The sequence below is a fragment of the Sardina pilchardus genome, chromosome 6 (genome assembly GCF_963854185.1).
Source record: "Sardina pilchardus chromosome 6, fSarPil1.1, whole genome shotgun sequence".
Lineage (NCBI taxonomy): Eukaryota > Metazoa > Chordata > Actinopteri > Clupeiformes > Clupeidae > Sardina > Sardina pilchardus.
Window position 1 is genome coordinate 3,418,163 of NC_084999.1, and position 13,763 is coordinate 3,431,925.

Genomic DNA, 13,763 nt, shown 5'->3' on the forward strand with positions numbered 1-13,763 from the left:
CGGTGAAGAAAAAGAACGGAAGAGCAATTCAGTTCTCTAGCTCTTTTACTGTCCATCGGTGATACCTGGTGCATACGAACAACACTGGCTATACTTTTGGCTAATAATATCGGCTACGGCTAGCTGCTACATTGAAACATTCTAGACACAGTCGTGACGATATGGTAGTCTCCATGTGAAGTGATGTTAATGCCTATTAGCGCAGTAGTGACTGTCATACTGCTCTGTTTCTCCTATGGTGAGTAGTAGCAGGGTCACTTTTTGCGTAGGCTTAAGTCCTAACGACAGAACTAACACGGACCTCTCTGGCTTGACGTGGTGTGTGTGTGTGTGTGTAGCATCTGCTCAGGTGTCCTCAGTGTTGCTATCAGCCGACCCAGGAAATGAACTGGTTGTGGGAGAAACACTCATTTTAACCTGCAGAGTGATCACAGATGCCGTTAAGGCCCCTCAGCTGGCCTATGACATCCGGAGGGACAACATCACAGTATCCACCACACAAATCCGGGGCAAGACTTACAGTCTTTATATAGAAGATGTCACCACAGAACAGTCTGGAAAGTACAAATGTGAAGTAACTCTACCTCAGGGTGAGCAGAGAGTAAGTGAGGATTTACAAGTGACTGTGGAAGGTAAGAAAAAAATCACCCATTATTAGAAAGAATTAATCTTGCTTCCTGTGGAGAGCACCTAATAGAAACTCATAGTAAGTAAGTCAATTTAATTTATAAAGCACATTTACACACAGCATAAGCTGACCAAAATGATTGTGAATCACTAAAGACACAATACAAAAACATTTGACCATTCGACCTCATGCCAGATACAAACCAGTTGTAGGCTAGTTCCACACTCACCCTTTTATAACCTTAATAACCTCAACCTAAAGGGTCTTTGTCTGGTTCGCAAACATGCATCCGCTTGCTGTGTCACACAGACATCCTCCTGAAGCCCACTCTGACCGTGAGTCCTCCAGATGGGCGAGCGTACTCCGAGGATACCGTCCTCCTTCGCTGTGGACTGCAGCAGCGCCGCGGCTGGAAGTACCTCTGGTACCACGGCTCTCGGAGCGCCCCCCCACTGGAGCAGATCTGGGACGGGGGAGGAGGGGAGGCCGTGCTCAGGCTTTGGCGCTCCTCACTCTCAGACACGGGCCAGTACTGGTGCAGAGCCGGCAGGGGCGCGCCTACCTTCTACACGGACTACAGTGACTCGGTCTACCTCAATATCACAAGTGAGTGTGCAGGGGCGCGCCTACCTTCTACACGGACTACTACTGTACAGTGACTCGGTCTACCTCGATATCACAAGTGAGTGTGCAGGGGAAGGTTTTAAGGGTGTATCTACAATCATTATGCCAAAAACGTCTGATCTCACGGCAGATTGTGGTATCATTATAAGCAGACAGATACATGGGTATAATAATTAGTGAACCCCTTTGACCACCAAGTGACAAAAGTGTAGCTCACAAGCGCCACAATCTGTACACTCACCCCACCTGAAGCAAATAAGCTGGTTTGTGTGCTTCTTATACTGATAATAATGTTGATGCATTGCATGAGTCAAAAGTCGCAAGTTGGGTAGGTGGTGTAGACTTAGCTCTGATTTGGCCATAATGGGCCCATGCAGTAGAGGTGGCTATGAGATAGCTTGGGTGCTCAATGCCCATACGATGGGTGTCCAGTGCTTGGGTGTCATGAGTCACAGTGGAAATGTGAAGGCCACTGCCACCCAGCTGAAGGCACACACTGCATGGTGTTTGTCTCCGCAGATTTCTTCAGCCGTGTGACCCTGTCTGTGAGCCCTGGGGCGGTTCTGAAGGAGAACGAGCCATTCCGCATCACCTGCGACGCCCAGGTGAGCGAGCGAGAGAGCCTGAAGCCTGAGAACAGCTCCAGTAGGCGCGCTCAGGTGACGTACACCTTCTACAGGAACGGCCAGCCTCTCCTCTCTAGCGCCGCCCGTGTGGCCGTGGTGGCCGTGGACCAGGCGCGCAGCTGCCACGCGGGCAGGTACAGCTGCAGGGTGGCCTCGGGGAGAGCCCAGCTGTCCAGCCCAGAGCTCCACCTCACCACAGACGGTACGCACTACATCTGCGCTCGATGGTGTTTTAAGCCCCCAACGTCGTCTTCCAGGCAGCACTGCCATCGTTGACTTAAAGGTACCGGATCCTAAACCCTAACCCAAACCCAAATCCAAACCTTAACCCATGCCTAACCCTAGCACCTTCCAGGCAGTGCTGCCTTGAAGACAATGTTGAGGGCTTAAAACCCCAAGAAACTACATCTGCCACTTAGGCTGGGTGAACCCTGCCTGACCTGCCGGCGAATTTGGATTTCGCCCGGCAGCTCAGGCTGGAAACCTGCACATCTATCTCCCCTGCTTCCTGTCCACAACCTTTGGGTCCAGTCACAAAACTAGCTTATCCAAAAGACGCACCCGGATCGTTGATCTGATTGGTTGAAGGACTCTCCAAGCAGAGTCATTTGAACTATCCTGAACTATCCTAGCCTGTGCGCTTGTCTTTCATTATTGCTACATATCATTCCAGAGAAGCAGGGGGAATATAGCTTTCACCTGAGACCTCCTGTCTGCTTCTGCAATCTCATTCTGAGTTTAATAGGGCAAGAAGCCAGTTGCAACAGGATTTATTACTCGTCTCGTCTCGTCCTTGTGAATACATCAATACATCACACACACACACACACACACACACACACACACACACACACACACAGCAGTTTATAATACACAGTTCACATGCAACTGTGAACTTACAGCTAATACTGTGTAGGCAAATATAAAGATATTCTGAAATTCATTCAGCAGCAGTCTGATAAAAGATGTGATAAGTAGATGTTTATATAGATATTTTTTAGGTGAAACTAAAAATTATGTAAAGCATGTTGGTTAGAATCAGAAAAAGACAAGTGAGACATGATACAGATGTGCTTTATGGTAGGCTATAGGTGTGCTTTATGTGTTAGCAGGCACCTCTCTCCTCATGGTACAGGTGTGCTTTATGTGTTACTGTAGCAGACACCTCTCTCCTCATGGTACAGGTGTGCTTTATGTGTTAGCAGACACCTCTCTCCTCATGGTACAGGTGTGCTTTCTGTGTTACTGTAGCAGACACCTCTCTCCTCATGGTAATCCTGGTGGGTGTGGCTCTTGTCATAGCTGTCACGCTGGCTGCGGGCTTCATACCAGAGCTGCTCCCCAGAGGTAAAGCACACACTGACACCTGACACCTCACACCTGGGCACTGTTACACCGTTACACCGTTACACTGAAAAAAGTGATATCTTACCAAGTGTTATAATCTTATACCAAGATAGGAATCTAGTTTGTATTATTTTTAGTACAAATATGACACCCAGGCTACTTACTTTGAGCTTTCCTGTAAGATTGTTTGACTTAAATTAAGACGTATTAAACAAGTAAATGTATCTGCCAATGGAACAAGAAAAATTTGCTTTAATTTAAGATGAGATTTAAAATTGAAGATATATTGTCTTAAATCTTAAATATCATTTTAAATTAAGGCAAAACTTTCTTGTTCCATTGGCAGATGAGTTAGCTACAGCAGGAAACTGAATTAGGATGCTGGGTTTCCACCGGCTGTGACACACAGTTCATTAGTAATTTGGAGATCCCCTCAGTAATGTGTTTTCTCTCGTAGATGTTCCTTCATCCATGGCTTGTCTAACCCGTGTCATGACACAAACTTCTGGGAGAGAAAGGTGTGTGTGTGTATGCATGCTACTATCCACTGTATACTGTGTGTTTAAATTCAACTTTGTCATGACCGATTGTTTTTAACTGTATGTATGTATCTATGTATGTAAATATTTCCACAGCACTTACCACTGCCCAGCCCAGCCTGAACCGGCTGTGTGTACCAGTCTTGCTCAATAAAAGATCTTATTCTGCGTATTACAAAGGCTATACTGTTCATCTATTTACCATGAACATCAGTTAAAGAGAACGACTTCTTGGATGAGAGATCACCAGCAGGTGGCTCCACAGTCAGGGGAAAATGTGTGTGTGTGTGTGTGCGTGCGAGTGTGTGTGTGTGTGTACGTGCGTGTGCGTGTGCGTGTCTGAGTATGCACATTTTTTTGTCTGTGTGTGTGCTGTGCATGCGCATTTGTCTGTGTCTTTGTGTGTGTCTGTGCGTGTGTTTGTCTGCAGGTGACTGTATTTGTCTGCGTGTGTTTGTTTGTCTGTCTGTGTATGCATGTGTTTGTCTCTCTGTGCGTGTGTGTGTGTCTGTCTGTCTCTTTATCTGAATGTGTGTGTGTGTGTGTGTGTGTGTGAGTGTGCATCTGTTTCTCTGAGTGTGCATACAGTATATTTGTCTGTATAGTGTGTCTGTCTGTCTTTCTGTTGGTGCATTTGTTGGTATGTGTGTGTGTGTGTGTGTGTGTGTGTGTGTGCGTGCGTCTGTGTCTGTCTGATTGTGCATCTCTGTGTGTGTGGTGTGTGTCTCTCTGTCTGTCTGTGTGTGCATGTGTTTGTATGAGTACACACTTTCTAATCTGAGTATTTCTTTTCATTGTAGGATATAAATCCCCTGTAGAAAGAGAACAGATGTCTGCAGCTGAGCACACTGGCACAGGTTAGCTCATTGGTACAGGTTAGCACATTGGTACATTCATATCAGGCTTGTGCAAAATTCAGAATTGAATTGAGAATTACTCCTAAATTCCAATTAAATTCTTGAGTTTGAATTAAATTTTAATTGAGGTCAAAAGCAGGATTCCAATTCAAATGTAACTTCCTGTGGGGTGGGGCCAATTTAATTCAAATTCCAATTCATGAATTGAATGGAGGCCAGTTCTAAAATTCGGAATTGTGCACAAGCCTGTTCATATCTGTACTGCAGTAATGCAACAGGAATCATTCCACTGATTTCCAGCCAACACATGACATGAAGCAGACACTCCAAAAGTCATTTGTGACCATTCAAAGCGAAATCAGTCGTTTTGCGCACAACGTTATTTTGAGAAAATCAACAATAACAAACTTCCGAGTTAAAATGTTGAATTTCACGTTTTCGCATAATTCGACTGTATACAGTCAACAGTTTCATATCGTGAACGCATTTCACGGAAAAACATAAGTTTTGACTGTTAAACCCGGCGAAGATTCAACACATTTGCTGTCATTCCCGTTGTGCACGCGCCCCTTAAAAAGGTGATTTCTCCTATTCTGGCATGCATATCGTGACAGGAGAACCATGTCAACTTTGGATGCGGTTATCTTAGCGATAGTTTGTGTAATACCCTCGATATACATATCATTGGAAAGCTTAATTTATGGCCGTTCACGTGAGCACAATAACTTAATTTAGTAAATTTTACCGAAACGACTGGTTCCGCTTTACAGGGTCACATTTCTTGTTGAAAATGCAAATTTCCTTTGACTTTTTGGTGTCTGCTTTGTGATGAAGGCTTTGCGTTGGTGATCCCCTCACTGGGCAGTGAAACACTGGGCTCTAAATATGTACTAAGTGGCGTAGAGTGAGAGGTCATCTGTGCTTTTAACACCCCTGACTGACCATAATCCCTGTGTGACTGACTGACCATTATGCCCGTCTGACTGAATGGCTAGCGCTAGCTGTCAGAGATTAAGTGAAAGAGAGAGAGAGAGAGAGAGAGAGAGAGGGACGGAGGTAGAGCGAGAGACAGACAGCCGGGGAGAGGTGCAGACACGGTGTATTTACAGTCCTCTGGGTGTGTGAGCGTGTGTGTGAACTGCGCTATGCATGTCCGTTTATGTAACCTCCGGCCCCACTGGCCTCCCAAAGCCAGGCTCTCGCCAGATCTCGGCGGCTGACAAGCCGGTGTAAAGGCAGGGGCCGGCGCGCCGCGGACGACTGCTGGGCGGCTCCGGGGGCCTCCATCTCCACAAAGACACGCTTGTCTGATCCCAGTGATGGACTGTTTGCCGTCCAGCCCAGCCCTGACGCGCAGGGAGGGGACTGCTTCAGAGCGGGGCTTCGCTTGCCCCTGTGAGGTTTGCATGGAGCCACAAAAGTGGCCTCGAGAGCTGGTGTTAATCTCACTCACGGCAGTAAAGAGGACTATAAATACAGTTACGGTTTGTGTTGGAGGGAGTTTGCCATAACAAAGATAAAACTCACACACACACACACACACACTCGCATGTGGCGTGTGTAGATGCAAATGCTTGGATAAGGTGACCAGACAGACAGTGATGAGTCTATTTGACACTCACACTAACGGGTAGGCCTACCTTCACTGCTGTTAGCATGTTGGGTTCGGATGGATTTGAAATTAATTTGAAGGGTTTTGGAATAGCTGAGTCGTCTATTTCATATTAAAATGCCAGTGTTAGCACTGTAATGGTCTCATTTGTTGAGATGTTAGCAGAACTGTCGTCTCGGATCAAGAAATGCTGCGAAGTCAAATAGGGTGAGTTCAGAAAGGACAAGAGAGCGGGACAGAGAGAGAGAGAGAGAGAGATTGAGTGAGGAAAAACAGATGGAGAGATTGGATTCTGGAGCAGGGCGGACGAGAGTGGTGGGGGGGGCAGGCAGGCGGGCGGGCGAGGGGGGATTCTTTTTTGTGCGTGTCTGAGAGAAAGGGAGCCTCTCATACGCGCCCAGCAGGAGCTTGGCCCAGTCCACGGCCCAGTCTCGTCTGCCCAGCAGGGGACTTTCCTGAGCAGCCTGCCCTTGGGAGGGGCACCTGCCTCAGCCGCAAACACTGCTGCCGAGGGCCGTGGGGCTGGAGGTGGGGGCGGAGTGTGAGTGGACATGTTTGGGCGGGGGGGGGGGGGGGGAGACAGTTGGGAAGGAGTGGAGTGGTGTGGAGTGGAGGGGTGGGGGGGGGGCAGTGGTTGACGGATGGAAAGACGCTCTCAATTCCTGGAAGGGGACACGTGCAGTTTATGAAACACACAGGTAACACAAAACGACGAGCCAAAAAAACGAAGCCGCTCCACCCCATTCCACCCTCCCCCCCCCCCCCAGCCGCCCAGAGCACGTCCACGTGTGCAGCTGGGGGCAGAATGAGAAGTGAGTGCTGAGCGGCGTTATAGCGGCGTCTGGGTTATTGTTGGAGAGCTCCACCGCACCGCACCGCCGCCGGCTGGGACAGTAAGCACCGCCGCACACTGACAGTATATGGATGAAGCGCTGCTCCTGCTTCTGCTCCAGGCCAATACTTTCCACTGTTTGGCTTAGCAGGGTAAACACACGTGTTTGAAGTTTATCAGACACTCAATCACTGGAGCAGGCCGCGGGAGGTCTCCGGGTCGTTTTAATGCCGGGTAATAATATAGCAATACATTTCCAATATTTAAGAGCCCACTCCCACGGAGACGAGGAACCGTTAACCGCCTTGCGGTTTTCCAAGAGAGGCAGCTAAACGCTGTGCGCCAAGACGCGCTACTAAATTACTAACGCATCTTCCAAGTATGCTGTAGATGTGACCATGCTTAGCTAACATGAGAATGGTCAGTAGTGTGGGGCGGTGAGACTGAGACCGCACTGTGTTCTCTTGGGCCGACAGGATCTGCTGGGCATTTTTCTTAGTGGAGTTCTGGTGGTGGGACGACTGTTTGAAGAGCAGGGTGTTAATCTCGTCCAGAAAGTTCTGCCATAGGTCTCTGGCTCCTTCTGGGAGGGATGCAGTGTTATGGCCAGTGGTTAGGGTTTTGTGTCTGTGTGTGTGTGTGAGTGTGTGTGTGTGTGTGTGTGTGTGTGTGTGTGTGTGTGTGTGTGTGTGTGTGTGAGTGAGGGGCGGGGGGGGCATTCGGCAGAGGAGTTGAAGGGGGCTCATAATAACAACTGGTCCTGGATCTGCCGCCAGGACTCAAAAATGTGTTCCGCGCTTCACAGAGTCACGCATTTTGGACACGCTCTTGTGCCCCGAGGTAAATGGAACCACATGCGGCATGTGCTGTCTCCAGGCTCCGCTCCGCTCAGCTCCACTCACGGCCTGCCTAGTTAGTAAGCCTGCTCAGCCCAGCTCACGGCCTGCCTAGTTAGCAAGCCTGCTCAGCCCAGCTCACGGCCTGCCTAGTTAGCAAGCCTGCTCAGCCCAGCTCACGGCCTGACTAGTTAGCAAGCCTGCTCAGCCCAGCTCACGGCCTGACTAGTTAGCAAGCCTGCTCAGCCCAGCTCAGCTCACGGCCTGACTAGTTAGCAAGCCTGCTCAGCCCAGCTCAGCTCACGGCCTGCCTAGTTAGCAAGCCTGCTCAGCCCAGCTCACGGCCTGCCTAGTTAGCAAGCCTGCTCAGCCCAGCTCAGCTCACGGCCTGCCTAGTTAGCAAGCCTGCTCAGCCCAGCTCAGCTCACGGCCTGCCTAGTTAGCAAGCCTGCTCAGCCCAGCTCACGGCCTGACTAGTTAGCAAGCCTGCTGCTCCTGCACTCGCCTCACCTCTCTACAGCTGGGAGGCTGCTGTTGCCTCCATCAGAAGAGATGGAACTGAGGAAGCGGACGTCCTCTCAGATGTGGATTCTATTCTCCACATGTTCCGCAGCCAAGGCTGTCCACGTCATCATGACTGACGTGCACAAGCAAAGCCCAGACTGATGACTAACTTTATTGGAACTTCTTCCACTTTTCATGTCTGATGGGTTTTTTTTTTTTATGGTAATGGTGATTATTTCCACACACTTTGTAGATTATCCAGCTGTGCGTGTGTGTGTCTGTCTGAGGAGGTGCTATTATGTTATGTATTCAACTATGAGGTCTTAGATGGTGAAAACTCTGTTGCTAGCGGTCATCTCGGTTTGTCCTTAGAGTTGGCCTGTGAGGATCGGGTGATAGATTGATCTGGTCCTGTTCGTCACAGACGCTGGTATAGACAGGACCCCCCCCCCCCCCCCCCCTTCTTCACTCCTCCCTGTCAAACAACAATATTTGCTCATGTGCGTCAGAGACCAGCAGGCTACCTAACACTCTACAGGGACACCATTTAGACACACACAGACAAGACACACACACACACACACACACACACACACAGACAGACAGATATACGCAACATGACAGCTGCATATGTAAGCCTCGCACAGACACACACACACACACACACACACACACATACTGTTGTGTACACTCTTGTGCCATTGGCTGTCTGGAACGCACGCATGCACCGGGGATAGAGTACTTAGTGATTCCATTTTGCATGCTTGTTGGTAAAGAAGATGTGAACAGTGTGAATATCCCTCACCATACACACACACACACACACACATTCACCAAAGTCTTCATATCGAGGTCATAAATCAAATGGAGTCCTACAATGGCGTCTAGAAACTCGCTCACCTCAGTTGGGTCTTCATCCCCCTTTCTATGACACACACACACACACACACACACACACACACTCATCTGTTAAAGTCATAACCAGCAGTGTCCATTCTTGCGATCTCTCCTCTCTGCTATGTCATTCAGTCTATACGTTTGAGCTCTTTGCATCTCTCCGCACCGTATAGGCCAGCAGACGGACTGAAGCCCATGATGATCCAGCACCACGCTGCTTTCACAAACCTTTTATTACATGGACGTGCACATCACACTCACAAACATGCAGCACATGGCATGGCACATGAAAACAAATACTGTAAGTGAACAAACAAGTGAAATCCATGCAGATATTAAAACTTAAACATTCTTCTCATTTCAAAAGATTGACAAGCTTTGTGGAGACAGCATTTAGATATAAGGCACATGAATAATACTCTTCTGACTACACAGTTTCTGGTACTCGATTATTCATAAAATTGCACAAAAGATAGATGGCAGTCCTTCGAAGAAGCACCATGGCCCACTAGTACTTCACCATTGCACTCTGAACAGTAGAGTCTGTCAAAAAAAACAATGAGCACGCTCATTTTCATTCATCTAGGTTGAGGAGCCATCTTATTGGACACGATAACATTCATCATTTCTGAGGTGTTCCGCTTTCTCTTCTTGTGTTGTCTAGAGTGTGTGAACAAACATCTGTGTTCAATCTACTGAAGCAGACCACTGCAAAGACATGGGGCGTCCCCTCCCCTCACACACACCTAGAACCAACAGCATCTCAGAATTTACAAAGCAGCCTAGAAATCTATTTTAAACTAAACTTTTCAACAAAGTGAGGTTTAACTTCATCTTTAAAAAGTTTTTTTTATGTATTTCAACTTAATAATAATTTCAACAACTTAAAAGCATTCTGTAGCACATGATAAAATGATTTGTCCTCGGAGAAAATACAAGCTCATAACAACAACATAACAAAATAAGTGCTCTGGCTAAAATACTGTGGCTATGCCGTTTGCAAGCATTCGGACTGTATGGACTTCTGACAGTTTCTGTTGTCATGGTGGTGCAGGTATTGCCAGTCCTTGTCAGGATGGTCGGTTGGTGCAGGTGAGAGGTGCTTGAGGCCAGTACAGTGCAAATATCAGAACAGCCCTAAAACACATCCAACCAGACTTGGCATGAAACCGTCTGGGTGACTGTGGTTTTGCCTGGATCGTTGGCGAGGTATTTCTCACGTCTTGAAGAACAACCGCGCACAAGAGGCTCCATGGAGTTTTTATTTCCAGGCGCATGTAAAGGAGAGTCTGCTGAGAAAAGGGCTGTTAGCACCACGAGTAACCATGTACAGATGTTGTGGTTTCAGCTGAGGCACTTCCACTCGCTGTAGGTACGCTGAGAGCTCGGCTTATCTTCTGTCCCTGGGTGCTGGGTGGCATACAGCGCTCAATACTGATTGTGGGTTTGCTGTTTTGGTAGGCAGCAGTGCAGTGCAGTGCTGCACAGCCAGCGATGGTCTTTACTGTGAACTGAGCGTTCTATTCAGCATCAGCAGAAGCTGATCTACTTTGTGTTAGCATAAGGCACTGGTCCAGTCTGCAGGGGGGTGTGGATCAAGGCAAGTCCATCTGGTATTAGTGAAGATGGCCCAGGTGTGATTGGCAAGTCCATCTGGTATTAGTGAAGATGGCCCAGGTGTGATTGAAAGCTATTCCACTGCTGCCTACATTTGGTGCTGACCTGTTCAACATTTCTGTACAGCTGGTCCATTTTGTATTATTAAAGTGCTGGTTCATTCTGTGTTAGCATGTAGGCCTACGGTTGTTGCCTACCATAGTTTATATAGGCTGTTCGGTGTTTAGCTAGTGTGTGTAGATAGTCCGTTCTGTGTTTGTGTATGTAGCTACAGTAGTCCATGGTCTGTTTGCATATGGAGCTGGACCATTTTGTGTTGATGTGTCGCTTGTACGCTCTGTGTTAGCATGTGAGGCTAGTAGCCTATTCTGCTTCAATGTATAAAGCTGGTCTGGTCTGTCAAGAGAATAGAGAGTGCCTGTTATGTGTTAACATCTGGTCTGGAATCTGGCCTGTTTTGCGTGGCACTGATCTGCCGTGTGTTAGCGTATGGAGCTGGTCTGCTGTGTGTTAGCGTATGGAGCTGGTCTGCTGTGTGTTAGCGTATGGAGCTGATCTGTGTGTGTTAGCGTATGTGTGTTAGCGTATGGAGCTGGTCTGCTGTGTGTTAGCGTATGTGTGTTAGCGTATGGAGCTGATCTGCCTTGTGTTAGCGTATGTGTGTTAGCGTATGGAGCTGGTCTGCTGTGTGTTAGCGTATGTGTGTTAGCGTATGGAGCTGATCTGCCTTGTGTTAGCGTATGTGTGTTAGCGTATGGAGCTGGTCTGCTGTGTGTTAGCGTATGTGTGTTAGCGTATGGAGCTGATCTGCCTTGTGTTAGCGTATGGAGCTGATCTGTCGTGTGTTAGCGTATGGAGCTGATCTGCCGTGTGTTAGCGTATGGAGCTGGTCTTCTGACACAAGGGGGCGCTAGAGCTGACGGTCTGCCGGTTTCTCCTGCGCTTGCCCGTGAGCAGCGTGTAGAAGAAGGGGTTGACGGAGGAGTTGCCGAAGGTCAGGCCCGTGAGGATGCGGTTGACGGTGATCTGCGTGCTGGTGGGCACCGACGGCAGGAAGTCGGGCTGGTAGAGCGGCAGCAGCTGCCACACCCAGAAGGGCAGGAAGCAGGCCCAGAAGGCCAGCACGATGCCCAGGATGAGCAGCAGCACCTTGGGCCGCGGGGCGCGCGGCGTGTAGCTGCCGCTGGAGCTCCAGGCCGCCTGGCTCTGCGACCTCCAGTAGAGGCGCCCCAGCGCGGCGTACAGCGCCCCGATGGCCAGCCCCGGCGCCAGGATGCTGGTGCAGAACAGCACGCTCAGGTAGACGCGGAAGCTCTGCTCGTCCCACGCCGGCTCGCACAGCATGCGCGCGCCGATCCGCTCCAGGTGCAGCGTGATCATCATGGGCAGGCTGAGCGCCACCGCGCCGCCCCAGGCCAGCGCCACGCGCAGCAGCCCCGAGGAGGGTGAGACGGACGCCGCCAGCGGGTGCGCCACGGCCCGGTAGCGGTCCACGCTCATGGCGGTCAGCGTGAAGATGCTGGCGTGCATGGTGAGCAGGTCCAGGCTCAGCAGGAGCCGGCAGCCCACCTCGCCGAACGCCCAGTCGGACGTCAGGCTGTCGTACACCACGAAGGGCGCGGTGGACAGGTACAGCAGGTCGGCCATGGCCAGGCTCAACACCTGGATGTGGAGGGAGGACGAGGAGGAGGAGGAGGAGGAGGAGGTGTTGGGCGAGGAAGAGGGGGAGAGGGAGGGGGAGGAGGACGCGGAGCTCAGACAGGAGCGACCCAGGCACGCCATACACGGCCCCCCCAGCGGTCTCCGTCGGCCCCCCCTGCGGCGATGCAGGAGCAGTCCAATGGTGTAGAGATTACCCACAATCCCCAGCAGGGACAGCAGGGAGAGCAGGAAGCAGAAGAGAGCGGTGGAGGCCATACTCGGGGATGGAGAGAGCGACGGAGAGGTGGAGGGGAGGGACAGGTTGAGGAGCGAGAGGGTGGAGGATGGAGAGGTGGAGGGGAGGGACAGGTTGAGGAGCGAGAGGGTGGAGGATGGAGAGGGGGAGGGGAGGGACAGGTTGAGGAGCGAGAGGGCAGAGGACGGAGAGGGGGAGGAGATGAAGGGGACGGAGGGGCCCAAGAGCTCCATGCCGCCGGCTCAGTAGTCTTCCTTCTGATTGGCTCTCCTGGAAAATGGGACTTTGTCTCGGCGTCTTCAACTGTCTCTCCCAGTGAAAAACATGGCCCGTTTATTGAGTTCCTTCTCCTGTCTAGGTGACCAGGTAAAGTTGTCCAGCACACTAATAGAAAAGGGCAGTGACGGATCCACAGTGAGCCTGTTTTAAGCTGTTAGAAAAATGGGACCATTTTATTGGAGGGGAAAAGAACAAAAGGATAAAATTAGGGGGGATTTCATGAATAAGAAACAGGTTATAAATTCCTCAAATTACCATGAACAAACTTGTTTTATATACCTGAAAAGAATCACTGAAAAAGTAATTTCCTGATGACCACAGAAATGATCTAATTCTGAGCTGTTTTATTCTGAAATCTACGGTCCTCACGCATGTCTGTCGTTTAGAAGACAGCGGGTGTCTGCAGATATGCGCGTCAAGTAATCACCACACATTTAAGTCTAAACATTTTCTTCACCGCCTTATGAAATTCCTCCAACTTTCTACGCCACTGTGGCTTCGATGATAAAGAGGGTTGTAAGACAGGGTCATAAAATACTTGACCAATCCCTTGGAAGTGCCAAGGTTGTTCTAGCCTGTAAATTAGGAAGAATGAATTCGGTTTATAAATAGGCCTTGTATATTCATTTGGCTGAATTAGCACATACAAGCATATCTGGAGAATAATA

General features: G+C 49.5%; 2 protein-coding genes across 2 annotated transcripts; one reads left to right on the top strand and one right to left on the bottom strand.

Moving 5' to 3' along the window:
* Positions 1-50: 50 nt before the first annotated feature.
* On the top strand, positions 51-4,198 carry LOC134082256 (basement membrane-specific heparan sulfate proteoglycan core protein-like). The gene is made up of 7 exons (XM_062537904.1): positions 51-238; positions 339-632; positions 938-1,234; positions 1,772-2,080; positions 3,130-3,225; positions 3,683-3,743; positions 4,195-4,198. The coding sequence occupies exons 1-7, from the start codon at positions 184-186 to the stop codon at positions 4,196-4,198; spliced, it is 1,116 nt and encodes a 371-aa protein (XP_062393888.1). The 5' UTR covers positions 51-183.
* Positions 4,199-11,792: 7,594 nt separating this feature from the next.
* Positions 11,793-13,049, bottom strand: LOC134082257 (urotensin-2 receptor-like). Its single transcript, XM_062537906.1, has one exon. It carries the CDS (start codon positions 13,047-13,049, stop codon positions 11,793-11,795), a length of 1,257 nt encoding a protein of 418 aa, XP_062393890.1.
* Positions 13,050-13,763: the final 714 nt, after the last annotated feature.